General features: G+C 41.5%; 1 protein-coding gene across 6 annotated transcripts in view; it reads right to left on the bottom strand.

Annotated features, from left to right (window-relative positions):
• Nucleotides 1-14,797, bottom strand: part of LOC108057461 (cubilin) — a 48,255-nt gene extending 33,458 nt beyond the window's left edge. For 5 of the 6 annotated variants that reach the window (XR_006412373.2, XR_011419480.1, XM_070217867.1 and 2 more), the window contains exons 1-3: nucleotides 14,687-14,797; nucleotides 7,985-8,047; nucleotides 2,665-3,384 (exon numbers count right to left, since the gene is read on the bottom strand). Coding sequence is in view for 4 of the 6 variants with exons in the window: in XM_070217867.1 (XP_070073968.1) it covers nucleotides 2,665-3,376 (712 nt within the window). In the remaining 2 variants the exon portion in view is untranslated. The remainder of the gene's footprint in view (nucleotides 1-2,664; nucleotides 3,385-7,984; nucleotides 8,048-14,686) is intronic. The other variant, XM_017141723.3, reaches the window with a different exon arrangement.
• Nucleotides 14,798-17,638: the final 2,841 nt, after the last annotated feature.

Below are 17,638 nucleotides of genomic sequence, written 5' to 3'. Positions count from 1 at the left end.
AGATTTTGACTCGTATGTAAATCAAGTTCCATTTGAATATTTACGTCTGGCAGCCGAGTTCTTTCGCGATTGATTTGTAATTCACTTTTGTGCTGTACAATTCCGCGTTAAGCTCTCCGTTTGGCAGGCAGCTTCTTGTTCTTATCGCCGGTATTGGATTTATCTTTTTGACACCGAAACGGAATGGTTAATATAAATATGCAAAGTAAGAGAGGCCGAAACGATGGGGCGGTAAAAACACACGGGACCGAAAAATATTCGAAGTCCGAAGGTCCGAAGCGGGAAAAGGAAAAGTGCGCGCGTTGCTGGGAAAACTGTTTTCTGATGCGATGCCGTTTAAAAGCTGGTGGCAAGCTGATTCTGGAGCTGGTTGAGTTGGCTGAAAAGCGAGCTGCGTGTTTGCCGCACGGCCGACAGAAATCGACTGAACACATTCGGCTGCTGCCACGGCATTTAAGGCGGAAAACTCGGAAAAGTGGGAAAAGCGAGAGAGAGAGCGAAAGCGATGACATCAAGTGAAAGCTCTCCACCATTTGAATCTCGAGGCGGTTGCCAGCCCTCCGCCAAAAACTACACAGACTGAAATAAATCAAATTGAATTTATGATTTCGTTTTTGTGCACTTCTTTTTCCTCCAGGATGCCTCTTCAAGTGGCTCCTTGGAGTTTCTTTGCCCCGGGATTTCATTTCATTTCGTTTCGACTCAATGGGCCGTCGATTCTGTTTGTTCGAGTGGCCGACGAGCGCTTTAATCGGCCATCCAAAGCCGCCACTCGAGACAGCTGGCAGGTGGCAGATTTCGGATTTCAGGTGCAAGTTTTTCCTTCAGAATTCCAGGTGGCAGGAGGAGGAGCAGCGGGGCAGCCAAAGCTGGCAGGTGAGAATCTTGTTTGACTTCGGCTTCCGCTCATTATGCTCCCGCCCGTTTTGGCCTCTTTGTGTGTGGGATAATTGCCGACTGCGTCTTCTTCAATTTAAATTGCCAGCGAACTTGGCGCGCTTCATTTTCGATTTCATTTAATTTGGCGAAAATCTCATTAGGCCGGGCCAAAAACGACGTCGTCCAAGATAAATGGGAGTCGAATCACAGATACATTGACCTGTGTGTGCCCGGGGGCACAGGCGTCTTTGACTTTCCCACCCATTATTGGAGGTCCAGTCGTCCGGCAAGCCAAGTCAGCGATTTATTTGGGCCAAACAAAGGCTAGGGATAACCCAGCAAACAATCGCCTGGCCAACTGATAAGAATAACTCTCTGGCAAAATGATAACATGCAAGTCCTGGCAGCGCAGGCGCGAGCTTTTCCGAAATGCGAAGGAAAATCCAGAGAGAGAGAGAGGAACCACTCCAAACTGATAAGAAAGCAGACTTCTAGTGCCTGCATCTGCGGCTTCAATTGTCTTTAATCGCTGCTCGAATGTCGATGATGATGATGATGGCAAGTGTCCTGGGGATGGGGTGGAAAATTGGAGGGGGCTGGGTGGTTCTCCTAACTGCTGGGGGACCTTTAACGAATTGTCATTGATTTCTTTTGAAATGGCGCCGCCTTTGTTTGCCTCCGCTTCTGCCACATTAGGTTTTCCCCCTCCTGATTACTGCAGCTCCCTCGCTGCTTATCGGGCAATGATCACAAATTGAATTTGCTTCGGCGGCAGCTTGTCTTAAATAATTATGAGCGCGTTTAATTAATAAGTTTGCGGCAGAGTCAGAGTTTTTGCCCCCTTAAAGAAAAGGGTCTGTTATTGTTTTTGCTCCCGAGAAGCAATTAAGACCGCCCAGCGCATTGTTTTCTAGGCCTCAACCTCGCTTGACCCCAACTCTCTTATAATTTTGCCTTTGTGCGTGCTCTGAAAAATGAGCAAAGGCAGCCCAAATGCTAAAAAATATAAAACTGTCACACAAAGAGTTTGGAAAAAAAGAGGAAAACTCGCTGGGAGTGGGTGGCGGATTGCTTCCTTCCTGCCTGCCGGGAATGCTGCTCACTTTTGCCGGTCATTAAATTTTTTCCATTGCCTTTGGCAGTCAATACATATTTGGCTGCGTACATAAATAATGAGCTCAGTTGTTGTTTGGCCAGATTTGCAAATGTTCTTCGACAGTTTCAATTATTTATTTACCAACCCAAACGACTACAGTGGGCCCTCGGTGGGGTCTTTTAAACTCTCTCTGGTTGAAAGTGGGCTAGTGGACACTCGAGACTTGGTAATTAGGAGCAAGGAAAATTGTTTTGTTTTAAAATAGTTCAGCATGGAAATTGAGAGGGAAAAACTTTCGCAAAAGTTAAGGTTCATGCTGCACCATAACAATTTTGTTGCGGTTATATTGTAACTTTATTAGACAAATTTAAAGTTTAAAAATATAATTTTTCTGTACCAGTATTTATCATATAACTTTTAAAAATAGTTTACTAATGAATTGTTTTTCGAATCCATTATGTTAAATTTATATCACTTTTTATTTAATATTTATAAAAATTGTTAACTGTAAAGGGCCCAATAATACTGTAATTGCATTCAAATGACCTTTTTGAATTCTGTGAAATAATCGTATTTGTCACTTGAAAAACTGAAACAATACACGAAGTCCAACAATTGACCTCGTCAGCCGTTAACAGTAAATCACTTACTATTTAATTAATATTATTCGATTGAGTGGCGCCACTTACCTGCATAGAACAAAGGCAGCAGATTAAAGATGATAACCAGCGGAAATAAAGAGCGTGCAAACTTTTGCATATCCGTAAGGATGCCGACTGCCGGAGTCGTCGAAGTTGAAGCGCCGTGTTGAAAGAGCTTTCGTTGTTGTTGTTGCTGTTGTTTCGTAGAGTCTGACTGGCTGACTTTGGAAGATAGGCGTGATAGGAGGCGGAGGCGATCCTGCTCCGAAGTCCCTGTAGAAGCGGCCAAAGTAGCAGCAGGATCGGCCAGACATTGCTGTTGCAGCTCGGCAGCAGGAGCAGCAGCAATATCGCAGGTTGCACCGCTGCCGACCAAAGGATATCGCATCCTGTGCTGGTTGTTTCTCTTGCTGGCAGAGATCTCATCTGTTGTCCAGGACTGACGACATTCGCTGGCTGGTACATCATCTGTTGCTGTTGCTCCCGTTGCTGCTGCTGTTGCTCCTGTTGCTGATGATGTTGCTGCTGCCGCAAGCGTTGACTGGCATAATGTTGCTGCTGTTGCTGTTGCCTCCGATTCGCTTTGTGTTTGTGTGTGGCACAGAAACGTATCGCTTTGAAATTGCTTCCGTTTGCTGTTGTTGCAGTTGTTCGTGTGCTGCTGTTGCTGTTGTTGTAAAGGTTGTCGTGTTGTTGTTGTTGTCGTTGAAGAAATTGTTGTTGGTGTGTTATAGAAATGTCGTATCTGTGCTGAGGCCATGTTGTGCCCTGAAATGAGATTTGAAAAGGCATCAAAGGGCATGAAGTAGTTGTTAAAAACGAATAAGTAAGTCTTTATAGTGACCATTGACAAAAGGGACAAAAACGGTTTTGATAATCCAATCGCTTCGATTATCGATTCCTTGAAACGCCGTTTGCTTGTTGTTGGGTTGGGATTACACGCCACAGGGAAACGGACAGCATCACAAAGCATTCGGGTTCTTGTCTTTTTAATCAATTTCCACTGGCAGGCCACGCCCATTCGGTTAACGCCTAGGGGCAATCCTTTTACTGTTTTTTTTTTACAAGCTGACAAATCCCCGACTCGCTTTTAAAGACCTTCTGACTAAGGGGTTCAATTTGTAATGTTTGTTTTTCAATGCTTTCTAGAGTTTTGTGGGGTTTATTTACATTTAATATAGGCTCAAGGAACTGGGGAAATTTAAATTGCATTTGAAGTGTATCTCAATAACAATCGCGTTCTATATTTGTTTAAATACTTTAAATAAAATTTTAGTTAAATTTGATTTTGAATATTAAGTATACGCTTTGGTTGCTCTACTTGTGACATATCCTTGGAAGCTTTTGCTTTACATCCTCGTGTAAAATTTGTAAGGGATGGAAAACATTCTAAAGCTTATGTCCTAAAAGCTTTTAGTTGAGTTATAAATGTCAAGGTTTTTACATTTACGTGACTTTAGTGTAACTGTAAGCCGAAAGCTTTTGCTGTTATTGAAATGTAACCAAAAAGCTTCCATTGACATACATACAATGATTCTCATAACAAGGAAATGATAAGAAATTGACTGAAAGTTAGCCTTTCCTGATATACATTTCTTTGGTAATATCTCTAGAAATTAGCTGAATTATCCAGTTATTCATCCCCCAGAAACCCCAGCGAACTACGCCCCTGTGTCGCACACTCATTCCTCATTTGCAAGCCATAAAAATATGCGGAATAATCATAAATAACCTACAAGTACACTAGATAAACCCTTGGCGAATGCCACGCCCATTGGGTCAGGCCAGGCATTTATCAAATTTCCGCCACTCGAAATGTTTTTGGCCGCAATAACAGACGCCGAAACAAGTTTGCTAGCCATCAACCCCTCGGCTGCTGGTTGGCTGCTGCTGCCCTTGTAGTGTTGTTGTAGTGATTACAGACGTTGATAATAAAGTAAAAATTGCAACAATGAACGCATAGACATCATGTCTATGGCAGTCCTACTCGGCCAGATCCGGCAATCCAGCAATCCAACAGCAACGCCCACACGTAGCACGGAGCCATAAAGTGCTCGTAATCAACGTGAAACTGCGTCGCACGCACACACGTCTATGGCCAAATGTGTGATGCTGAGTTTGTGCACTCAGAAAAATGTCGTTGCTTTTTTCCAAACTTAGTTTTTATCCTCGCAATTATTTTCTACTAAATAATTAAATTCAATCTTTTTAAAAACTCAAAAAACAAGTATTTACTGTTTTTAACTTTAATAAAATCCATCGGTAAATCTAAAACTAAACTATTAGGCTCAATCTTTTTAAAAGAATAAAAAGAATAAAATATTTACTAATTTAAACTTTAGTCAAATTTTTGAGGAAATCTAAAATAAGAATATTGATTACTTTTAGACATCTTAAAGCGTTTTAAAATCTTTAAAATATGTTTCTATTAAATCAGACTTTTTGAAAAAAAAAAACCTTAAAAAAATTTTTTATTTTAGACAATTTCGGTAATTTTTTGTAAGCCAATTAAGTAAAGTATTAAAAAACTAATGTCTTAGGAACTGTGTCTTTTCGTCTTCAACAGCAATATAATTTCTCCTTCACAGTGTTTTTTTCCAGTGTATGTTTGCGTGCGCCTTTTTGGCAAATGTCGGTTACCGGGCCTCTGCTGGCCGCTGGTCGCTGGCTTTCCCATTTAGCCAACGAAAATTGTCTGCAATGCTGCACTAATGTCATCAGGGCGTATGCGTAACTAGGTGAATGTCGAAAAGTGCTGAGTGTTGGAGTGCCGGAGTTTTTCTGGAGCGTAAGAAGGCGGGGGAGGCGGTTTTCGGGGCAGGTTTGGGTGCCTGAGTGGTGTTTTCTGTTACGTTTCAGCTGTATCCATTAATTCCGGGCAGCTGGCAGCAAAGGATGTGAGCTCATGTGTGTATCCTGCTGAATAATTAAGGAGCCTGCTCGCCTGGCAGGACAACTTTTGCCGAGCTGTCAACGCTGCGAACGCTGCATGTTGCCATGTCTCTGGCTCTGCCGCATAATTGGAAATTATTCGCTGCACTCGGACAACTGCTACTGCTACTACCTACTGTAAAATGCTAATTGCAGTCAAAAGTAACAGCCACAATGGCCACAGTAACGATGCAAATAAATTGCAATTTGTTGCCGCTAATGATTATTCAAATGTTCGCGCAGCTCTCTATTTTTGTTTGTTTCGTTTGCACCTGCGGCTGACCTGTTTCTGTTTTTCTCGCAATTAGTCAGTTTGTTTGGCATCGCAGGGCATCGCAGGGATGGATGGAACTACGCCCTTTGACCCGTATCTGTGGCCCCGCTAATTGTGCACTTGGCCAGCGGTTTAATGAGTGCTCCTCCTCGTCGTTCAAAGGCCAGCGAATGCGAAAATAATAAAGGCAGCGAAAATTAAAAGCCAGCCAGAGCCAATTAGAAGCGACTAAAGCGCAGGAACCACTTCAAAGCGGCTGAAAGTGGAGAAAACGCAGCAAATGAAAGGTTGGCCACTGACTTTGGGTTTTCCCGATGCCCTAACAGAAGGTCCTTGAAAGGGGGATCTTTCAAAACTTAAGAGGATTAAAAAAATTATTATTAAAATCAGTATTTAAAATTAACATTTTAAACACATTAAACTAAAGTAAAATGGTATAATAAATCCCTCAGCTTGGCGATGTCCCTTCCATTCATTTACTTTGTTTCAGAACTTCTCCATCCGAGTCTTACAAACTTGCCCCAGCTGCATCCGAGTTTATATTTAATGCTTGCCACCCACAGCAATCCTCTTTCTAAGCGCGGCAAACACTCCAAAATAGTTATTAAACCCTCGGCAAGGGCTCTGAAAGCCCAGCAAAAGGATCCTAGATGGTGGCTGAAACAAATGGCGCTCGATGCAGCACAAAAAGTTGCCATCCACAGCAGCGCATCATCATCATCATCAGTGCATCTCGACGGCAACAAAAAAGCAACGGCAGCAGTCTCACTTCAACGCTGCGAGTTGGTGGCATAAATTTAGCCATCTTCTGTATCTGCAGCCGTTCTCTAGATACAGATACAGATACAAATACAGTTGGTGATGCATTTATGTATACCGCAATGTGGCATTTACATTTCTGATGTTTTGTGGGTGGAACCATCAACAATATGCATTCACTTGGTTGATTAACATTCTGTTTGAATTAAAGCTTTAAAGTCACTTGTGTGTGGCCAACATCCACAAAGGCTGTCACGCGTTTTTTGTGCATTTCTCTGTACACAAAAAAAAAGCGAAATGAATTGCAGGCGTGCCTTTGCCTTTAGTTGCTAGCTGCGCGTGGCAAAAGGAACTTCATCATCATCAGCGTCATCAGAGGCAGTCGCCGGAATGGAAATTAGCCAGGACACAGAGCCTTGTAGTCGCATGTTGCACATGTACATACATGGCAGCCAGCAACCAGCAACTCGGAATCAGCAACTAGCAACTGGCAACCACAGTGACAAATTGCAATTTAAATTTGGCTTTCGCGGGGCCACAACAAGATTTAAGTGCGCCATGTGTGTGCTCATTACGAGTCACAATTATTTGTAGTTTTTAATTAGAAAACTTAGCTCGTCGTTCTATATTTCCGTCTCTATTCCTGTCATCCTCGTCGAAACACAGAAACACTAGAGCCGCCTGCTTGTGCAACAACAGCGTGCACTTCAGCACATCAAAATGCTTTTATGAATACGCAATGCGCTTGTTAATAGTTCTGGGCATATGCGGCGTATGCGTAATACATGATTTATGCGACTTTCTGTCGGTGTGATTATGAGTTGGAATTGGAGTTTGAGCAGTAGTCTGTGTATGTCGTCAGCTATTTGTGTGAAATTGCAATTAATCAGACAAAAGCATTAACTTGTTGAGCTTTAGGCCAATCGAAAGTCGAGAACTTGATTAAAATTGATTTTTGGAACTGAGAAATTGTAGTTGTAGGGCCTTTAGCTAGTTATAACCGTTACTCGTAAAGTTAATGGGAAAGTCCGAATTTATTCTAACAGGTAGGAGAAAGCATTTCCTACCCCTTAAAGTATATATATTCTTCGTAAATCCCACAATCACTTTACACAACCTTTGTCGTGTGTCTGCTGCCCACATCATTAGAGATTTAAAAAAAGTGTAAATGCAATTTTGTTGCTCTTATAAATACCTATCGAAATGTAGAAAAACATTTTCAAATCGGACCATTCATTAAAAAGTTAGGAGTAAATAATAGAATTCAAGCAGTGCAAGCAGTTGCTTTGCTGCATGCAGATCTCCACCTCCCTCGCACTTCCTTTAGCTGACTAACGGGTATCTGATAGCGTTCTCTCTGGTTTTGATATAGAAATTTTCACTAGAAAACTCTGGATAACTCACCATATCGTCTGCATTTAGAGCGCTAGGGTACAACACGTCCTAATCACGGAATCTTCTGAGTTTCTGCAAAGAGAAAAGCGGTGAAGAACTCAGTACAAGGTGACAGGCAGACAGACAAGTCTTAAGCTCAACTTTGCATTGCCAGGATCCAGCAACCAGGATCCACCAAACAGCTGGCAGCGCTTAAGTAAAAGTTACGAGCAAAACATTTGCAACTGCAGCATTAATGCGACTTCGCCCGGAAGTTGAGAAACTTTCCGGCAGGCAGGCGTGGGCGTGTCAAAAAGATTGTAAAGTAAAGTATATACACCAAATAAAATGGGGGGAAGCTCCGAAACTTTGCAGCAAATCAATTTCGTAGCAAACTAAATTAAACAACGACAAGCAAAAGCAGCTGCCAAATAGATAAAAATGCCAAACACACGTGCCAAAAGGGGTGGCGGGCGGTCGAGGGGTCGGTGGGGTAGAAAAGGGGCGGGGCACGACAGCGAAGCGAAGCCGCAAACAAATTGTAAAAATGTAGGAATGCGCCGAGAATCGCGCAACGGCATTTTGCCATTGGCAGCGCCTTGAGTCGAGTCCCAGAGCAATTTATCATCTCTATGTTTAAAATTTATTACATTTATTTTATGTTGTTTTGCCTCCTTTTTTTGTTTACTTTTAACTGTTTTCCTTGCCACGGTTTCCCCTTTTTCTTTTCTGCCTTTTTTCTTGGTTTTTCTGTGCGTGTCCGTGTCTCTCAGTTTGTGGCAGCACTTTAAGAGCCAAGTCAAGTGGATAAAGTGGCGGAGGCGGCAAAGAGTTCTGCCGCTGTCAGTTGAGTTATAGCACTCGACTTGGCCCCAACTCGGCTCTTGTAATTGAATTTATCGCTGTAGCAATATTCATCAACGTCAGCCACTACACTATGTGGCAGGATATATGCAGCAAGGAGCAGCAGGACTCTAGCCGGCGTTGTCGAAGGTCTTACAAATGCCCGGCGATCAAATTGAAGTGCCAAAGATTACGCCACGCCTGCAGTTGCGCATACGCAGCGTGTGCCACACAGCCAAAGCCAAAGCGAACTGAAATTGAATTACTGGCTCTGGGTTTTCGGTCCCAAAAAGTAACGTCCCTTGGTCCATAGTCCGCATACATAGTCCATAATCCACCCCCTAACCATCGAAATCCCCGTATCTCTCATCCGCAGAGGGCAGCGGTGCCAAATTGCTTTCGATATCAATTTCCTGGCAAAAGCTTTTGTTTCCCCGGCAGCTTCGGCCGCAGCTGCAACGAAATCCGATTAGAATTCCTGCACTGCCAGTCTAACAACCTGCCACGCCCACCCTCTCGCCTGTCCGCCCCTTTTTAGCCTGTCCCGTGTGCGTTAAAATCAAATTGTTTACGATTGCTTCTGTTGTTGCCGGGCAAACAAACAACACGGACGAAAGACGAGCACAAAATCCATAGACGAATTTACTGGCTTTCGAATACCTAATAAAACTTAACACAAACAATTGGTCGATTTCGGTGAAAACTAGACAGAATATTCCCATAATTCTGTTTCTGTTTCGAAAAAAAAATCATAATTAAGGTCTACCTTTGCTAGTGGTTATTATTAAATTCTTAGGACTCTTTCACAACAATATTTGCAGAAAGAACATTTGAATCCATAAAACCTGCTTTTCTTTCAGAAAAAAACTTCATTTATAGGGCATTTAATAAAACGGTATTTTATTTTTAAACTTCTTGGAATTTAAAAATCGTCTTGGTGTAATTATAATTTTCAGTTTAATCACATATTTTCTTTTCTAAATCTATTTTAGTTGTGTATCGGATTAGGTTTCCTATTTTTTAAAAATTTTTCCCTTCGATTACCGGTTTGTAAGGGTCAAATACAAAACGATGCACAAATCCTTAGCAATGCAAAAATCAATGGAACAGCGGAAGTGGGCGAGTAGAGGAATGGGGACTTTGCGATTCGCCCTGCTGGTGAAATATTCATGATGGAGTTGACTGCACATAAAATACGCATATGCTGCAGTGGCCAGCAGATCCGAACTCGATTCACCGCCAGTGAAATGCAATTACCCACCGTTCGACCAATGAAACCAATGCCAAGTCAGCAAATTAAATCAACTTTCAGTAGAGCGAGGACAGCAACGAGCATTTCCCCCAAACATTTAACAAATCGCATTTAATTTGAGTGCAACTTTTGCCGCACTTGGACTGCAGGGAACTGGCGTGAAAACCCGCTGACATGTTGGCCAACTGCAAAACTAATTGATTGGCATGTGGATTCCAACTCATTGTTACACTAGGAAAATTCATGTTTCAAAAGAAACCTGTGGTTTAGAAGGTAAAAACTGTTTTAAACTAATTTCCATTTGGTTTAGTTTTCTCGGTGATATTGTAAATATTAAAGGCACTTTTACAACAATATTTATAAAGCTAACAATTTGTACAATAAACCTTTTTTTTCTTAGGAAAAATAAATGATGAATTAATGAAGACAAAATCTATTTAATAGCTAACTTTTAGAAAAAGCCTTAAGACACATGGTCCATTTTTAAATAAACGACTGGATTTATTTTAAACAGTCATTGCAAAAATGTTGCTAAGGTGTAGCTTCTTTTTATACCCTTGTAGAGGGTATTATAATTTCAGTCAGATGTTTGCAACGCAGTGAAGGAGACGTTTCCGACCACATAAAGTATATATATTCTTGATCAGCACCAATAGCCGAGTCTATCTAGCCATGTCCGTCTGTCCGTCTGTCCGTCTGTCCGTTTCTATGCGAACTAGTCTCTCAGTTTTAAAGCTATCGCGATGAAACTTTCCCGAAGGTCTTGTTTCTATTGCAGGTAGTACATATGTCGGAGCCAGCCGGATCGGACCACTATATCTTAAGGCTCCCAAACAAATATAAGAAAATTCATTGTAACTTTGTAGGAAGTAGGCGTTTTGATTCTTGACTACTTAAAAACAAAATTGAAATAAATCGAAACGCTGAATCTGGAATCCCTGGAACTGCACCGAGTGAGTATTCTTTTATCTACAAGGGTATATAAGCTTCGGCTGGCCGAAGGTAGCTTCCTTTCTTGTTTAGGTTGCAGTGACTTTTTAAATCATATCTTGTCGTTAGTCAAAGAAATAAATTCGAAATATGGCAATTAAACGACTAAGTCTTATTTTACAAGCAATTATGACTGCAAGTGTACTCCCCAAAGCCCCAAAATTGAAATGACCGACATCGGTCGCCTGTTTTGCTAAATGCCAGACTAATGAAACAAATACAAAGTCTGCAACGAAGCCCCTGGAGCGACGGCAATCAGCAAATCAAATTTCGAATCAAAAGCGAAATGCATATCGATTGCAGCTGTCAGTTGCACATGCAATGCGGCTTCGCATTCGCATTTGGATTCGGATTTTGACTCGGATGCGGATGATGAATGGAGCCGTAATGAGTGTTATTAGGCGGCGTCACTCGCACTGACCGTCAATTTGTCAATTTGTGCGGGCGATTGGACAAAAAGCCGTCGATTCCCCTCTTTGACCCGTCCCCTTATTTTCGTCCTTGGCCAGCTGACAGAGCGTGTGACAGGATACGTCCAATTGAGGGCGAAACTGAAGCCCCGTAAGATGAGTGTGTGTGAGTGAGTGTTTGCGTCCTTGACAGTCGGCATAATCAATCCACTCGCCTGACACCATGTCCTTTGTGCTCTCTGCATTCGTGAAAATTGAAAAAATTCCCCCTGCTGGCGGCTTGACAACGCCATCCTGGGATCCCTGCCAGCCGGGAGGATGAGGATGGGGATTGGAAGGATGCAGGGGAGCACGAATACCGACGTGATATATGCTTATGGCCACCGTTGCCTGGGCGGATGCAACATAAATTATCAAAGTGCAAGTTGCAAATTGCTTGGCCTTCAGCCTGCGGCACGAAATGTGCACATAATTTCAAATTTATTACGAATTTACGTGCCATGCGATATGAAAGGGAATCCCGTAGCACTAGCAGAAAAAGGCCTGCACCTTCCACGACTCCAACTAGGGTTACACTGGGAGTAAAAGTAGGGGAATCATCTGAATTGGAGATGAACTATGAATATCTTCGATATCAGAGGTCTATTATTATTATTACTAATAGGATCTTGTCTAAGAAAAATGGTTCCAAAGCTTAAAATACACAAATTGAAATTCATTTAAATTTTTCCAAGCACCAGATTGAAATTTATAAAATTCGTATTAATAATTTTGATCCCTGAAGGATTACCCAAAGTGTTATCCCTAGTTTAACCCCCTATTTTCCCTGAGTGAGTCGAAGTGCAGTGCTCAGGTATCCATGGCACGTTGGGGGCGTGTGTCACATGCAAAGCAGGTGACACCCCCTCGCCCACCGCCACCCACTCGTTACCCGCTTAAGACAAGCCAACACGCCTGCAGGACGGCCATTGCTTTTGTGTTGACTTCCGCTCGCTGATGGGAGCGACCACGCCCAGGGGCCGCCCCCTCGTTTGTTACTGCTTAGCTTTCCCACCCACATCACCCTCGTTTCGATTAAATGCATCATTTCCCCGCATTTCAGATGCAGCAGCAGCGGCAAAGCCATAGCCACAGTCACCTAAAAGGATCTGAAAGGAGCCACAGGAGTCGAGGCCATCGCATTTGCCATCCTCATTCCTCTGGCTAACACGATGCCCAGCGGGCAACCCACTCGTTCCCATTTCCCAGACTCAACATTGAAAAAAAGGAAAAAACTAAAAACAATACCTTTCAATCTTTTCTTGGATGGTCTCCAGACCTTTTCGGACTTATCATTTTATTATAATGTAAACCAAGGAAATAATTTATTATCCAAAATTTATTTTTTAAGAATGAACTGGAATACAGAATTATTAAATTTTTAAATTTTCTAATCCTAAATTTAAAAAATTGTTATTTAATTCATTTTTTTATACATTAAGATTTTCAGACTTTTATCTATAGTTTTAGTAATTATTAACTTTAATAGAAACTTTTTGTTTCAAATTTTCATTTTCGAACTAGGGTTTTTCGAACTATTTTTATTTCAAAATATAGTAGTCCGATTTTTTAAATAATTAATTCGAAATTCAGATATATTTAAAAAATAACATCCCCAAAAGTAGAAGGTAATATTTCAAAAAACACCGAAGCTAGAATTTTTTAAAGTTTTTTTTTTCCGATTGTTCTTATGGGAGCTATAAGATATAGTTGTCCGATCCGGTCGGCTCCGACATATATACTACCTGCAATAGAAAGAAGACTTTTGGGAAAGTTTCATTCCGATAGCTCAAAAACTGAGAGACTAGTTTGCGTAGAAACAGACAGACGGACAGACGGACAGACGGACAGACGGACGGACAGACGGACAGACGGACAGACGGACAGACGGACAGACGGACATGGCTAGATCGACTCGTCTTGTGATGCTGATCAAGAATATATATACTTTATGGGGTCGGAAACGTCTCCTTCACTGCGTTGCAAACTTCTGACTGAAATCATAATACCCTCTGCAAGGGTATAAAAATATAAAACTTTAAAATTAAAAAGAAGATAAATAGATTTCGAAGCCTGATATTGCCCAGCTTTGTTTGTTTTTTTCCCTCAGTGTAGCCACCGAAGAATGTTGTGCATTTGTGTTTGCCTTTTGTGCCCCAGCTCGGCGTTGTCCTGGCTCCTGCTGTGTCCTGCGCGCCATGCTAACAATCTTGTACTTGGGAGCCCGCTCGAGTTTAACTATTGACGTTGTTGTTGCCGTCGTTGCTGTCATTGCCATTTTGCCGTTGTCCCCGGTAATGTTACACGGCTTTTTATACTCCTCGGAGGCAACGACAACGACAACAATAAAGCAGGTGAAGGATTCACATAAAAGTTGTAAAACTGATTTAGCCAAGGCGTACACATACCTACATATATGTGGGAAAGTAGGGATGTTGGGGGATTGTGGACCTAGCACGACGATATTAAAAATCAAATCAAATTTCAGCTTAACAATTTAGGGTCGATATGATGCAACTTTCGGCACTGGAATTTTTGAAGCCCTAAACCAACTTTAATCTCTGCTGATTGAGTGCAAACTGGAGAACTGTTGACACGGCTGAAACTCAATGATTATTGAGAGCCCTTCAAACACTCGTTACACAATCGGATAATCCGGCGGTGCCGGGCTGTAAATCAATCTAGTATTTGGCACTTCGATCGATGCACTTGCCGAAACTTGCCATCAAATTACCATTTTTGGGGCCAGTCAAACATGGCCATTTCTTTTGTGCCAAGAATCTATTTGCTGCCGATTCAATAAGTTTTCGGGCCCAGGGCCTCCGGCTATTTGGCAAGCCTGAGCTGCATTTCATATCAGTTGATTAGTGCTGCAGGGAAGGGATTGGGGTGACACAATAAGGACGTTGCCAAGGAGGAACTTTAATAATGGCCGGGACAGACAGACGGACTGCAAATGAAATGCGAGACGCCAAATTAGTGCCAAGCAATTAGATGGCGGCCAAATTGAAAGCAAATGAAATGCTCCGGCTCTCACAAAAGCCTGCTCCAAGATTCAAGACCCAGACCCCGAGCAATTAGCCACGACACCAGAGCCCATTTTCCATTTTAATTTCCCTACCCATTTTCCCAGCCATTTTCCATCTCCATCTCAACCATTCGCGTTCGCATTCGCATTTCCTTGGATTCTGTACTCACGTTTATGCTAGTTGCATCGCATGGCATTTGCTGTTCCAGTTGGGCCATGTTCTTTCCCTGCTACATTTTCAGTTAATTGCTTCAGCTTGGCGACGAAGACGAGATTCTTGCTCTGCGCTGCAATGAAAGGAGCATTGAAATGGGAATGAGGTTAGCAAGTGCATTTCGTATGACTAATTGCAATGTGCAATGGCAAGAAATTATATTTCAAGAGGTTGGATTAGAAAAGGGGTTTACAAATCGCACGAGTATTATTAAAATTCATATTTTGGTACTTGGTTAAGGGGGTGAAAATGTCCAAAACCTAGCCTAAAATATTTTATTTAGTATATTATTAAATTGTTTAATACCGAATTTAGTAGCTAGACTGTAAAATAATCAAATAAATATTTTAATACTGTTATAATATTTTCTAATATAATATATAATCCATTTTACCATTTTAAATTTGATTTATCAAACCTTTTAGTTTTTACTAACTGTCAATTCTAATGAATAGCCAATATGCAATTTGCAGATATATTACAAATGCAAATTAGCCCATTAAAATGTATATAAAATGATCCGGGTATTAAAGCGATATTTGTCGCATTTTCATAATAATAATATAAATTCTAGTTCATTTGCAAGTTTTGAAATTATTTATGTCCCATACGGCAGCTGCAACTTATTTACATCATCAATAATGTATTTGCAATTTTTATGTGACTTCTGCACTGCATTCCGCCGTATTCCACATGCATTAATCCATAAAACATTAGCTTCGAATTGGCCGAAACGAAAACGAACCAATTATGCGACTCACGTACGAGTGATTGTGTGTGTGCATAGATGGCCATAATTGGCCTATGACTATGCAAATTGCGACTGGCCGCAAAGTATGCCATACAAATAGTTGAGCCGCAAATGGCATTTAAATGAAACACGCATCAACGAAAGTTAATTGGAAGCCCAGGGAGAGCGAAGGCGAATTCGAATCGGAATCAGAATCAGAACGGGAACCCGAAGGATATGGAATGGGCTGGGAAAAGCAAACAAAGCTCTCCCACAGGCTTTGTATCAATCACAACAGAGCACACAAACAGATACAGATACAGATACAGATACAAATACAGATACGGATAGAAAAACACACATATACAGTAACAGGGAGGAAACTAAATTACAACCAATTTTTATTGCTGTGAAAACAAAAGGCGCAGCATATTATCACAAAATGGAGCTGCGAGGAGGGCGGTGCGGCTTTTTTGGGGCGTGGCTGGTTGGCTGACTGGCTATATCTGCGCCTTTTCGTAGGTTCGTCTGTCTATCTTTGCCAGGCGCACGTTTTCACACAAAAGACACAATAAATGATAACACATAAATTCGCACACAAGTTCGTCCTGCTGAAATGCGCATGTGTGTGTGTGTGCTTGTGTGTGGGTCGTATCGTTAAAAGTCAATTGTAAACTTGCACGCCCAAAGGCAGACTCACAATCTGCAACTATTTACGCACAGCTAGAAAAACTACACTTTACACCTAGCAAATAAAAAATAAGAGGTTTATGATTCTAATTTATAATATTAACAAGCTAAAGAATATGTAAATAAACCGAAACATATCAGTAAAAATGCAGTAAAAAATATAAAAAGCTGAAGCTACCAATCTAGTTTAGTTTTGGTTTAGTTAAGCTATTTTATAAGAAAGCTTCCTTAAAACTTTTAATGAAGATTTTAAATTAAATTATTAACTTAATTATGGAAGGTTTTTAAAGAATATTTATGTATAAAAGAAATTTTTGACAGCCTAATCATTTTTTTAACATAATGATTTAAGTAATCTATTAATGTCAATACTAGCCCCAATTGTTAAGATGATATTGCCGGAAAATTGTGCTATAAGGTTTTATTTAGGTAATTCCATGGTTTATAAAATCGCATACTGTTTAAAATTGTATTAAAAGCTTTATTAAAATCGATTTTCAAATTAATTCGTATTGTAATACTTGGATAATTTCTAAATGGTTTGAATTCGCAATGTTCACAGATCGTTTTCATTAAAATGAACACTTTTTTCTCTCTGTAGCTTCACACATTCATAGAAGTAGCGGCACTGTGACTAAGGCAGATCGAATTATAATGCAAAAGGCAACCGCCCCAACTCCCCCGAACCCTCCCCCCTCTACACCCCTCTCCCCACAGGAGTGCGTAATGCCACCTTATCAGTGGCATTCAAATCAGAGCATAAACACACGCACACCATTTCGTGGGGAGGCGCTGCAGCCAAAGGAAAGCAGTGAAGCGGCAGCTGGATAAAAGTTACATTGACATTGCCCACAATTCGGTAAGTGTGTGTGTGTGTGGGTAAGAGCAGATTATGCCAGGATATGAGGCAAAGAGAGAGCGAGAGAGAGCGCCTGCGCTGGCCTAACGGCATAAGAGTCGCTGGGATAGACACGCAGAGAGCGGCGGCGGCTCGAAGGGACTTTCCTTCCTTCCATTTTCCTCTCTGCTGAGCCGCCCTTTTCGCTTTTCTTTCCTTTTTTTCGGCCTGGCTTGTTGTTTACGCTTTGCCGCATATGTCGCTGCCAATGTATTTAATTGTGAACTGCGCACAAAAGTAGGCAACGATAATTTCTGCTTACCCAGTGCCACACATCCTTGTCTGTGTATTAGTGTGTGGTGTGTGCCTGCGTGTGTGATTGTCTCTTATTTATTTATTTTGTTTGCTGTTCTGGGCCTTTTACAGGCAGTCGCTTAATGACGTAACAATTATCTTTGGACGCATGCTTATGGCACTCACGGGTGCGCTTACTGCAGCCCGAGGTTGCCAATTGAAATTGCCACAAGCAGACACACGCACACACATCCTGACCCTCACGAGCACACAGACACACCTACACACACCTACGTAGATGTCACATTATGGCTTAGGATGCCCTACTCACATTATATATGCCTTATTGAAAACTT

Source organism: Drosophila takahashii, chromosome 3R (assembly GCF_030179915.1).
Source record: "Drosophila takahashii strain IR98-3 E-12201 chromosome 3R, DtakHiC1v2, whole genome shotgun sequence".
Classification (NCBI taxonomy): Eukaryota; Metazoa; Arthropoda; class Insecta; order Diptera; family Drosophilidae; genus Drosophila; species Drosophila takahashii.
This window is presented reverse-complemented; position numbering and strand designations above follow the sequence as displayed.